The 13,723-nt window shown below is 35.1% G+C and overlaps 1 protein-coding gene and 2 long non-coding RNA genes across 12 annotated transcripts in view; 1 reads left to right on the top strand and 2 right to left on the bottom strand.

Annotated features, from left to right (window-relative positions):
• Positions 1-13,723, bottom strand: part of LOC309661923 — an 865,375-nt gene that overhangs the window by 538,471 nt on the left and 313,181 nt on the right. The window lies entirely within an intron of this gene.
• Positions 1-13,723, bottom strand: part of LOC309661915 — a 550,870-nt gene that overhangs the window by 305,016 nt on the left and 232,131 nt on the right. The gene's annotated exons all lie outside the window — the stretch shown is intronic.
• Positions 1-13,723, top strand: part of EPHA5 (EPH receptor A5) — a 323,332-nt gene that overhangs the window by 198,020 nt on the left and 111,589 nt on the right. For all 10 annotated transcript variants that reach the window (XM_082463744.1, XM_082463748.1, XM_082463747.1 and 7 more), the window contains one exon: positions 5,002-5,126. In XM_082463744.1, the coding sequence (XP_082319870.1) occupies positions 5,002-5,126 (125 nt within the window). The remainder of the gene's footprint in view (positions 1-5,001; positions 5,127-13,723) is intronic.

Genomic DNA, 13,723 nt, shown 5'->3' on the forward strand with positions numbered 1-13,723 from the left:
GGAATTAAACAATTAAGTAAATGGATGGCAGATGGTGGGAGCCACTGTTGAAGTAGGAGGTTACAGATAAGTTAGGGTGAAGAAGCTAGAATAATCTGTGTGATAACTGATTAGAGTTGGTGACATCAGTTTATACTTATGTTTAGCTTAACATATATATATATACACATATAGTTATATTTAGAAATGTTTACAGATATACACAGGTTAACATACACCAATTTGTTTCCTGGCTTTACCAGCTGAGAGGGCCAAGAAGCAAAACCCCAGTAGCAAGGAGCACACTTATCCAGACCTTGGAATTCTCCAATAAAAGAAACCAGTGTTCCTAGGAGAAATTACTTATTCTAAGATTGAGGACAGTAAATAAACAAGATGGACCTAGCGCATCTGGTCTTGCAGTGCCAGGGGGAATGAAAGTGATGTAGAATACAAACAACAGACAGAAAAAACCAGGATGATGGAGGTATGTCAAAGAGACATAGGAGCTAACTGAAAGAGTAATCAATGGCCAAAGCTTTAACAATATGAGTAAAAAATAAAGTATTAGATTATAAGCTAAAGTATAAAAAACCCATGTGTCTGTACTCCACATGAATATAAATAAATGATTAAACAAACAAACAAATAAATAAATAGGTTGAAGAGACAATAATTTGGGCAGATACTGAGTGGGATCCTGGGGTAGAAAAAGGATAATAAGTAAAAATAAAGAAATCTGAATAAAAATGAACTTTAGTTAATAATAATGTATCAATATTGGTTCATTAATTGTGATAAATGTACTGTACTGTTGTAGGAAACATCTTACAACACCTTTTTTAAAATTTTTTATCGGAGTATAGTTGATTTAACAGTTGTTGTGTTAGTTTCTGTGGTACAACTAAGTGAGTCAGTTATACCTATACATATATCCACTTTTTTTTAAAGATGTTTCTAATAGAGGACATTAGGTGTGGGATACATGGAATCTCTCTGTAGTACCTTAATAATCTTTCTATAAATATAAAACCATTCTCGATTTAAGTTTTTTAAATTCAATTAGACAAATTAGCCCATAATGGGAAATGTTACTAAGGGATAAATATCTTGCTTTATTATAGTGGTATTCAAAGTTCACCTCCAATATAGAAGCTACAATACAGAAACCATTTGGGATGTTTCCACATAAGGTGAAACTTAGAAGCTATGTAAATTATTTTGTTCTATTCACAACTTGATTCCTAGTATTTTTGTTCTTCTTACACTAGGATGGTAATAGTTTTATGATGTAACATCATCCAGCGCAGTTTTACAGGCAGCAATGTTCTGTGTCATAATTCTCATTTTGTTCCAGGCTTACTTAATAAATGGTTGAGTAGATAAAGAATGAGCAGAAGGTATTAGTGAGGGAGATGAATGAAATAAATTAAACATGCCCTGCTATTGCAAGTCTGGTTACAGTTATTTTAATGTACATATTTTCTGTAAAATACTTTGCAGTAGGGTAAGAGTGCTGCCATTTACAATTTGTACATCATCATTGTGTCCCCAGGAGCTGTCAGTGTCCCCACTTTGATCAGCTTTACCCAAATGGTGCAGAGATGGTCTCTTCACAGAGCAAATTATTCTTGAATTACTCTGAGCTGAGAAGTGGTTTCCTCTTCTCCCTCCATTCTGAACCATGATTTAAAGGGTATGATTTAGCCTCTGAGACAACCAAGTTGGAAAACAATGGTGTTTATTAAATCAAACAGTCTTTGAAAGCCATACAGTTTATGTTTAACTTTGATGGATGTAAGTAAATAACAAAGAATTCCACTTTAGGCTAGTTATGTCTGTGTTGATGTTTATTTGATAACTTCATGTTGAAATGGTTGATTATTTTATTAAAGAATTGATTGCTTTAAAATAAAGCTCAAATCTCCAAATAATAAGATCCCAGTATATGCACGTAAGATGAGACAAACTCGGTTTTGAATGATACATGATAATGTATGTATTTCCCATTCATTCATTCATGCATGTTTCCATTCAATAAAAATTTATGAAATATCTATATGCCAAGTAATTTTCTGGTGCTGGGAATATAGCAGTGAACTAGACCAAATTAATCCCTGCCTTCATGGAACATACATGTTAAATGCAATTATGAATAGAAAGTTGGCAACACTATCAATTTATTAAGTGAAAACTGATAGCTACCTACAAGAAATACATCAATCAAAATGAGAATGTTTGCAATGTAGTAAAATGAGTGAAGAACTTTAAACAGTCTTTGTCTGGATCTTTACTAAAGTATAATGCAAAAAATATATAGGGTAATGGGAAAGTAAGTATAGTTTATAATTTAAGATTATTCATAAAGATATTCACTACTGAACAAAATACATTAAAAAAAATTCTACTGTCTTCCTTAATTCTTTGTTCCTGTTTCTGTCAGTAAATTTGCTATTTTGCTGCAAACACTATGATGAACTAGGGGACTTATAGCTTCCTCTTTCTTGTTTCCATGTCTTCTGAATGCTTTGTCCACAATACCAAATATGGCATGACTTTTCCTTCATGAGGGAATCAATAGGGACTTTGAACTTATGCCAAAATGTGACTTTGAGAACCACCAGTCCAGTAAAGTTTCCGTGGAAGTAAATACACTGCAATTTCAAAACTTCTTTTAGACAATTTTAGCTTTGTATGCACACTATGTGTTCTGTAGTAGTCCAGAAAATTTGTGGAGCTGGACATGTTTAAGAAAAACAGATAAGGCTGAAATTATGCATCCTCTGAATCTGAATACCACAAAGCACTATGATTAAAAGAATAAAAGTACATTTTATAGTACCAAAGTCATCATCACCCTATTATGAGTACATAAAACACTAGAAAACACTAGTTAACAAATTTTGCTCTTACAGAGTATATCTGTCTCTATTTTAATTTTATTGAAAGACACTTCACCCTTGTTTCATAGATGAGTTTGTTGACGTAATACATAATAAAAAATAAAGGTTTTCTCTATATTTGATTTTTTACCACCACTCATTTATTGCATACATATTTATGGAATCCTTCTCTGTCCAGGTGCTGTTCTAGATCTAGGGATTCAGCTGTCAATGAAATAAACTATATCCCTGCCTTCATAAAAATTACATTTTACTTGAGAGAACTGAAAAAGCAAATATAAAATTAAGATATGAATATCAGATGGTGGAAGTTCAAGAACTAGGGAGAAAAATAAAACACTGAAGAAACAGAGGGCATGGTGAGGTGAGAGGGGCTGAGGTAGAGAGCAGACAAGAAAGGTCTCAGTGAGAAACCCAGAGCAGGGAGAAAGCCCTGGAGAAGTCAGGGTGAGAAGCACCTCTGAATAATAGGATGCAAATACAAAGATCCTTAGGCAGTAGTGTGTCAGAAGTGCCTACAGCCAGCCAGCCTGGGTAGAGCTGCTGAAGAACAGTAGCAGGAGATGATGAGGTCAGAGATGTAGAGAGCCATACAGTAGTGATGCTTGTATGCATTTGCACATTTGGGTTTCACTCTGCAGTGAGGCAGAGAGGTACAGAGGAGTGACAGGATCTCACTTCTGTTTTTAAATGATGAGCCTCTTCCCCACCCCCTTGTCACACTAGTATGGGGCTCACCAAACAGTTCTAAACTTTGTTCTTGCTGTCTGTTGCTCAAAGTGGTGCCTCTGATTTAATTACATTTTCGGAGAAGTAGAAAAAATAATTAAACGTGACAAATTACAGTGTATTACTTTGTCTGAACACCGCTGGAGATTAAAATAGTTAGAACTACTATACATATATATGTATATGTATATAACATATCTTTAAATTTTAATCTCACCAGATGTCTAATACTGTTCACATAGGGCTAAGCCTGTGGTTATACACTACTCACTATAGCTGACATCTTTTCCATCTTATTATATGTATACATTATATAAAAATAATGTATATATAAAAACATAATGTATATACATTATAAAATATGTATATGTGTATATATTTTATATATAAAATATGCATATTATATATTATTTCTCTATCTCTTTATACATAAACACACACACATATAAATGTGTGTGTGTATATATATATATAATATATATATATACCATTCAGTAGTCCAGGATGGTTTTTTCCTTGGTTGTCTATAAAAGCTGAAAACTACAAAAATAAAGGTTATCTACATCAAGAAAAGTATTTGTCAATACCTCTTTATGGTGTCAAACCCAGAGTCTATACAAGTCTCAGCAAATTGATAAAAATGGATGTTGAAATAAATATTCATATGTGTGTGAATTCAAATTCAAAATATTCAGATATACCTAAAATAGCATATCCTTTTTCTATTTTCATCAGTGTCATTTAATAGACACTGGCAAATAGCAATGAACACCATAAGCGATTGTGATTTCTATTGAAATATTTGGGGAAATGGAAATGAAGGAAAATGTCTCTTTTATTTGCTATTGTTTTCAATATATTAACACATTTAATAGCATATTTTTAAGAAAAACTCCACTATATTTAATGTATGAATTTTCAGTGGTTATAGAACCCATATGATTTCAAAAATAAGAAATTACAAAAGAGTTTTAATGTCGTGAAAATGTGGTAATATAGATAATTATGTATTATTAGTGTAATGGGATATATTATACAGAGTCTGCAAATTTTAGGAATATAGAATATACATAAGGTCATCAAGAACATCTTTATTCTATAAAAAGTAAGATAGTTTATGTATCTAAACTTTATAGAGAAAATGTAGACTTAAGATTCTATGTGACTACAATTTTATTATAGAAAATTCTCAGGATATTAGTTGATTTATATTTTTTAAAACACTTCAAAATCTGTAAAAACCTGTATATTAAGTATAATTGTTTCCGAGTAAAATGAAAATTTAATTATTTGGGATTTTTGTTATTCTACATGTCAAGAATGCCCGATATACATTATAGACAGGTGTAATTTCAAGGCTCTGTTAATCATGCTACTCTTTATTCCGCAGCTCCCTCTCCAGTCACCAATGTGAAAAAGGGGAAAATTGCAAAAAACAGCATCTCTTTGTCTTGGCAAGAGCCAGATCGCCCCAATGGAATCATCCTGGAGTATGAAATCAAATATTTTGAAAAGGTGGGATTAAGAATAAAGAATATCCTTTCTTCTTCTTCTTCTTCTTTTTTTTAATTTTAGCAACAGCAGTTATCCAATTTGTAGAAAAGCGTGTTGCAATTTTATGTGTAGATCAATGACAATTGACTTGCAGTCATGATTATGAAGGCTGGAAGTGTACAGGGAGCACTTTATTTGTGTTCTGCTGCTGCCAAGTAGTTTACACCGCCGGGATACTGCCGTAGAGTCTAACATTAGCTTAACTAGGGTTCACAGCATTAAAAGATGAAGTCATAGGACATTTTCAAAGTGTCCCAAACACTGGAGTTGTTAACCTTCAGTAGTAACTGCAGTGTACCACAGGGAAAAACACATTCTTATGGCCAGTAACCCTGCATGATACCTATACTATTAAGGAAGTATAGGCAGGTAAGGTGTATATGTACCTTATAATTTTAAAAAATCTATAACAAAAATCTAACACTGTAGCATAAAATTTATTTTAAAAATTTGAGGGCATAAAATTGAAGTGTATGCTTCACATTCCCTATAGTTGCTTGATTTCCTCTTCTTCACTGAGTTGGCTCCTAGGTCCACTCTCACATGTTTTGCCCTAATAGTTGTCGAAATCTAAAGGCAATAATCATCCCTCTTCCTCTTTTCTGAATCCACAACCAAATGAGCTATTGATAAAGGAATAAACAGGTGGAAACTAAAGATGAACTTATAATTTCTAAAGCTGGACTGGAATATTTGGCTTAGATATGTAGCCACCTTGTTGCTTCCATGTTGGAAGCGACAACTCCCACACTTTTTTACTGTGATTTTTTTGTACAGACTAGATCTGAATGGCATACACTACTTAGAACAAACTGAGTTCTAATAGACCAGATAAAGATAGATGAGTGCCCAAACTAGTCTCTAAGAGGTGGCTAGGAGACCCTGGCCCAGACATATGTGTCCTATGAAAGTAGGAGTAAAAAAGATTGCTGACATAATGCAGAGAAGCAGATCCCAAAAGAGAAGGGAAGGAAGGGCTCAGCCACACTTACCCGGTTGCTTCTCCCAAACTCCCAGAGACATCGCTCCTTCTCTCTTAGGGAAGAATGAAAAGGGTGGAAGTTCAAAAACTTACTCTGCAATACCTAAGAAATTGTCCAAGGTAGAACATTGGAAACGAGAAGGGGAATGAATGGTCCCATTTATACTAATGCGAAAGTATCATGAGAAATACTGATATCCTGTTAATGAAAGTTACTTAAAAATTCAACATTCCATTTATATGCATAGATGAAAGATTATAGATAAAACATTGAAATACATTGAAGTAATTCATAGCATTTTTTAAAAAAACTTTCTTGCAACTGATTTTTTTTTTTTTTAAATAAATTTATTTATTTATTTTTGGCTGTGTTGGGTCTTCGTTTCTGTGCTAGGGCTTTCTCTAGTTGCGGCGAGCGGGGGCCACTCTTCATCGCGGTGCGCAGGCCTCTCACTATCGTGGCCTCTCTTGTTGCGGAGCACAGGCTCCAGACGCGCAGGCTCAGTAGTTGTGGCTCACGGGCCCAGTTGCTCCGCGGCATGTGGGATCTTCCCAGACCAGGGCTCGAACCCGTGTCCCCTGCATTGGCAGGCAGACTCTTAACCACTGCGCCACCAGGGAAGCCCTGATTTTTTTTTTTTTAATAAATTTTATTTATTTATTTATTTGGCCGCAGTGGTTCTTTGTTGCTGCGCACAGGCTTTCTGTAGTTGCTGCAAGCAGGGGCTACTCTTTGTTGCGGTGCGCGGCCTTCTCGTTGTGGCTTTTCTTGTTGCGGAGCATGGGCTCTAGGCACGCGGGCTTCAGTAGTTGTGGCACACAGTCTTCAGTAGTTGTGGCACACGGGCTCTAGAGCGCAGGCTCAGTAGTTGTGGTGCACAGGCTTAGTTGCTCCGCGGCATGTGGGGTCTTCCCAGACCAGGACTCAAACCCGGGTGCCCTGCATTGGCAGGCAGATTCTTAACCACTGTGCCACCAGGGGAGTCCCAATTCATAGCATTTTTTAATTGCTTCTTTCATCATTGATTCAACAATTACCTGTGTAAAGATACAACAGAGAACAAAACAGCCAAGTTTATGTGGGGGAGAGTGAGGTTATCTACATTCTTTTTAGGTTTTGGATGTCTGTACAATATTCATATATTCATTTTATAAATAGATAAATAAACTCAATTATCATGTTTGAAATAGTTGTCTCTAGGAATGATTTGCTGGTGGCATTACATGTAACTAGTGGATTACTAGGGAACATAAATGAAGATACTTATATTTCAGAAAAAAATATATTATTTAATACATTATTCACCAAGAGTGTCCTAAGAAAATACCTCTGAGACAAAGCTATGTTGCGATAAGGGTTACAGTGTTTACTGAAAAAAAAATACGGTAAATCAAATAAAATGTTATAATATTAATACCCTCACTGATTCCCATTTCTCTGGGAGTAGTGGTCCAAACTGAATTGCCAATGCTAGAAGTCTACAATTTAAACACATGCTGTATCCGGAAACAATTGGTTAAATTAATGTTTACATTCCTCTTTCAAGTTTTTGTAAGCTTTATTACTGCATACTAATGCAAAGCTAGGCAAATATATATATATATATATATATATATCTTTATGAATTATTTTGTAAACATTTTAAGTTTCCAGATTTTTATTGTAATTAAAATTGATTTTAAAAGAAGTTGAGATGCATAATGACATTTTAAAATAACTGTACTATGAAAACTATATATTTGAATATACATATCTTAGATGAAATAAAGTTCAACAGCGGGAAGACTAAAAGTTTAACAAGTACTTGTTTTCCTGCATAGTTTTTCTTTACCTGAAGCAACTAGCTGGACCGATGAGTTTGTTTTTCTTTTTTATGTCTTTAAGGAAATTGTCCTGGTTTTTTTCCCCGTATGAGTAACCTTCGATTGTTTTTACTCTTACTTCCCAGCATATGCATGAGTCTCATACACATAATATTCATTAGGAGCAAGGATTTATCTTTTTTTTTTTTCTTTTAAGCTGCTGCTTCTGTTAAAACAGGGAGTTACTCAACAAGTGGTGGGGCAGAGTCCTTTTCTATTAATGTTCATTCTAATTAATTTTATCCATGTTGTGGAAATATTTTCTTTATAGTTCATGTTTATATTATATTCATTTCAGTAAGATTTGGTTTTACATTTAATATTTAATATTTAAAGCTGTATTAATACATTCTATTATCTGCATAACTGAAAATAAGAAAAAATGATTTGGGGAAAAATGATTTCTATTCATATTCTCCATAAATGAATAACAAGTTGCCTACCTACATGCTTTTAACACAGCAACCCTTATATATTATTTTGGGAAAGTTAACTTCTTTTGGTCAATGTTTTCCATTTTACAGAGAAGATACTAATTCCCAGACTTTTTTGCCAAGCAAAATTATTGAGCACACCAATAAAATACACAAAAAGGTTGGGTTTTTTTTAACACTTTAAGAAGGAAAAAAAAAAAAGGATAATGAGCTTTTATACCATGTATTGAGGTGGGGGTCCTGATAGGTTTCCAGAGCTCATTTTGAATCTTCAGAATGATACCACCATTTTATTGGATGGCTCTTGGCCAGACACAGGTGGCAGAGCTTTCCAGGACTCACACATTCGCCAGCTGGCATTTCTGCCTGTGATTGCCCTGCTCTAATAGAGGTCATTGGGCCTCTCTGCTCCTGCATGGTGATGGGCCCATTGCCATCTCTTAATTAAAGACAGAGGCAAAGAGAAGCTGCCCTTTGGCAGGGTGTGTGCCAGCTGGCTCCTTCTGCTGAGGCCCTCCCCTCGCTGCCTGTGAACAGTGTTTGCTAAGCAGCTGGGGAATGTAGCTCATTTGCTCAGCTGGGGCATGAAGGCAGCAAAACCACTACCCTGACCAAGGACTTGGCAACATTTGGTTGTGGGTGTTGAAGATGTGTATATAGGTTTGTGAAATGGAGGACTTTATGAGGATGATTTAAAGGAGTGGATCAGAAGCAAATTTTAGAAGATAATTAGAGGATTCAAAATGTGTATTTATGGGTTTTGATCCCTTAGATATATTCGCTAGGTCTCTTCAATAATACAGTATTCAACTAACTCAGAGAGACAACGTACCATTAGACCCGCGATAAGGAACCACTGAGGCATACATAATGTTAATAGATAAATCAGACGGAATGTTGTATAATTTTGTATAATCAACTGATGTTAGATTATACGTTATTTCAAGGAGCAGAATTCCAGTTTCCTTGCAATGATTTTTTTTCTACTTTTGACAAAATTATCAATTTCTACTTTTTCAATAGTTAAGAGTTACAATCATGTAAGCTTTTAAATTTTTTTTTTCTTTTCAGTAGAAGAATTTGCCATCATGCTATAGGGTAAACTCAAATTTACCTAGAAGCTCTAGTGCTCAGAAGATTGTGCTAGGTGCTATGTATATTATCTCTATCTCTGTGTCCTCACAGAGTCTTGATAAATAATTTCATGCTATTTTAAAGAAGAAAAAAAACTTAGGTTGAGTTGCATACGCACATTTACACACGTACTTAGTTAATAACATGGTTGGAATTCTAACCGTGATATTCCTATGCTATTTTTCATTAAAAAAATATCTTACTTTACATATAAATGTTAATACTTCATGTAAAAATCCTAATTATATCAAATATACCAGAATCATAACTTCAGTTTTGTCTAGATTTTTCTCATGAACTCAAATTCCCTTTAAACAAAATGCAAATAGTAGCGAACATATATTTTATCATTTTTTACTGGAAATTACTGATTCAATCACAGCCAAACTGGAAAGGATAATATTACTAAGAAAGTCTTACACATTCAGTTATAAACTTGAGTGTACTCAGAGCATCAGTAACTACAATAGTTTATAGAAGCTATTTACCCCTTTTAAAAGGAACACATCAAGAAATTGCCTGCTTTTTTTACTGTTCTACCCCTAGCACATAGAAGGGGTAATAGAGTAGACAAGATCAATAAATATTTGTGAGTGAAGAAAATGACTGACATTACTAGGTAAAACTTGATAGAATTTAATTTTCTACTTTAAATTCTTTGAAAACTCTAACAAAATTTCCTAAACACTTTAGAGACTAGGCACTTAAACTAACGTGAGCGTTAAAAAAACAAAGATCAATTGTTTATGTAGACTGAATCAGAAAAACCTATTTGGATTAGAATTTAAACCATATCTATCTAGAGAGAAATTTGGATATACATAACCCTAAGAAAATTTTATATGTTTGAACGTATTAAATGAGGAATGGTAAACTGCTTTAAGGGAAGAATATTTACACACTGTTTTTTTTTTTTTTTTTTTTTTTTTAATTTTATTTATTTATTTTATTTATGGCTGTGTTGGGTCTTCGTTTCTGTGCCAGGGCTTTCTCCAGCTGTGGCAAGCGGGGGCCACTCTTCATCGCGGTGCGCGGGCCTCTCACTATCGCGGCCTCTCTTGTTGGGAGCACAGGCTCCAGACGCGCAGGCTCAGTAATTGTGGCTCACGGGCCCAGTTGCTCCGCGGCATGTGGGATCTTCCCAGACCAGGGCTCGAACCCGTGTCCCCCGCATTGGCAGGCAGACTCTCAACCACTGCGCCACCAGGGAAGCCCAACACTGTTTATTTTAGATTGTATTGGTGGTAGCATAGAATATGGTTAGAAGTTGACTTTGATGTGTCAAATTAGAAAAAAATTAAAATAATAATTATGACAATTAAAACATGTGCTTTACAGTTTAATACATGTTTTCACATGCATTACCTGTTTCATTCTTACAACATCTCTGTGAGGATATCCAGCCTCCAATTTTTATCCCAATTTTACAGATAAGGAAACTGAGGATAAAAGTAAAAATGGGTTTGCTGTGTTTTAGCACGTGATTTCAGTGTTCACACTAAAGGCCCAGAATGACATGCTGTAAACTTCAAGGGACAAGAAGTGTGGTTTGCATTTGTTTTACTTTTTAATAGTTATGAACATTAAATAATAACCTTATTCCCTACTAGAGTGTTTGAGAAGTAAATGTTATTTTCTTGTTTTCAATTTTTTTTTCTCATTTAGGAAAAATAAATCCTTTGCATGTTGTTCCCCTTGGATCTTTTTAAAAAATCAATACATTATTTCTGCTTGTAAAGACAAAATTCCCTGAAATATTTAGAAAATAATGATTTACAGGCATCAATAAGTTATTTTAAGTAAAGGCCAATTCTTAAAAAAGGTGAATAAAATCTCTAACCATAACCTATCTTTAATTCATCCTATAATATCTATCAGAAATTTAATACATGTGAAAAGACCTTAAGGAAGAAACAAGCTTAGCCAAAAATTTACACAGAAAAACATAAGGGAAGAGAAAGTTCAAAGCAGGGAATGTGTATTAAATCTTTATGTATCTAACACTTTATATTCAGAATGGTAACTTCAGAGATAATGAGGAGTTATAGATGGTTTGTCTAGACTTTTGTTAGCAGTCAAAATAGGAATAGTTCCTCTTTGTTTCACTTTCCAAAGCTATCTTTTCAGTGACTTTTTCCCCTTCATCTCCACTCACTACTAACCCAGCCCAAACACGTGAAAGTGAAAAAATGAAGTTTTTAAAAAGGAAAAAAATATTTTGCTTATGTGAATTTTTTCTTTAAAGTTCTCCAGTGAAGTTCACATTCCTTCTCCCAACCCCTAAATATAATTAGAAATCAAACTCAAGGGATTCTGCCAGCAGCCTTCGTTTGGGCTGCAACTCTTCCCAGAGTCTCTGACCTGCTGGCCTACTATATCAGATTTTGGAATCACCAAGCCTCCACAGTCATAGTCTTGGTGCTGCAGCCGGGTATCAACCCTGAGCCTCTGAGGTGGCAGGGCCGAGCTCAGGACATTGGTCCACCAGAGACCTCCTGGCCCCACGTAATATCAAACAGCAAAAGCTCTCTCAGAGATCTCCATCTCAACACTAAGACCCAGCTCCACCCAACGTCCAGCAAGCTACACTGCAGGACACCCTATGCCAGACAACTAGCAAGACAGGAACACAGACACACCCATTAGCAGAGAGGCTGCCTAAAATCATAATAAGGTCACAGACACCCCAAAACACACCACTGGATGCAGTCTGGCCCACCAGAAAGACAAACTCCAGCCTCATCCACCAGAACACAGGTACCAGTCCCTTCCACCAGGAAGCCTACACAACCCACTGAATGACCCTTACCCACTGGGGACACACACCAAAAACAAGGGGAACTATGAACCTGCAGCTTGCAGAAAGGAGACCCCAAACACAATAAGTAAGTTAAGAAAAATAAGAAGACAGAGAAATACACAGCAGATGAAGGAGCAAGGTAAAAACCCACCAGATCAAACAAATGAAGAGGAAATAGGCAGTCTACCTGAAAAAGAATTCAGAGTAATGATAGTAAAGATGATCCAAAATCTTGGAAATTGAATGGAGAAAATAAAAGAAACGTTTAGAAGGCCCTAGAAGAACTAAAGAGCAAACAAACAATGATGAACAACACAATAAATGAAATTAAAAATTCTCTAGAAGGAATCAATAGCAGAATAACTGATGCAGAAGAATGGATAAGTGACCTGGAAGATAAAAGAGTGGAAATAGCTACTGCAGAACAGAATAAAGAAAAAAGAATGAAAAGAATTGAAGACAGCCTCAGAGACCTCTGGGACAACATTAAAGGCACCAACATTCGAACTATAGGGGTCCCAGAAGGAGAAGAGAAAAAGAAAGGGACTGAGAAAATATTTCAAGAGATTATAGTTGAAAACTTCCCTAACATGGGAAAGGAAATAGTTAATCAAGTCCAGGAGGCATAGAGAGTCCCATACAGGATAAATTCAAGGAGAAACATGCCAAGACACATATTAATCAAACTATCAAAAATTAAATACAAAGAAAAAATATTAAAAGCAGCAAGGTAAAGCAACAAATAACATACAAGGGAATCCCCATACTGGCAGGACATATTTAAAGTGATGAAAGAGAAAAACCTAAAACTAAGATTACTCTACCCAGCAACAATCTCATTCAGATTTGACGGAGAAATTGAAACCTTCACAGACAAGCAAAAGCTAAGAGAATTCAGCACCACCAAACCAGCTTTACAACAAATCCTAAAGGAACTTGGTTGGCAGCAAACACAAGAGAAGAAAAAGACCTACAATAACAAACCCAAAACAATTAAGAAAATGGTAATAGCAACACACTTATTGATAACTACCTTAAATGTAAATAGATTAAATGCTCCAACCAAAAGACATGGACTGGCTGAATGGATACAAAAACAAGGCCCATACATATGTTGTCTACAAGAGACCCACTTCCGACCTAGAGACACATACAGACTGAAAATGAGGGGATGGAAAAAGATATTCCATGCAAATGGAAATCAAAAGAAAGCTGAAGTAGCAATTCTCATAACAGACAAAATAGACTTTAAATAAGACTATTACAAGACACAAAGAAGGACCCTACATAATGATCAATGGATCAATCCAATTAATCAATCCATTAACAATTGTAAATATTTATG

This window comes from Balaenoptera physalus (genome assembly GCF_965194825.1).
Source record: "Balaenoptera physalus genome assembly, chromosome: 5".
Taxonomy (NCBI): Eukaryota; Metazoa; Chordata; class Mammalia; order Artiodactyla; family Balaenopteridae; genus Balaenoptera; species Balaenoptera physalus.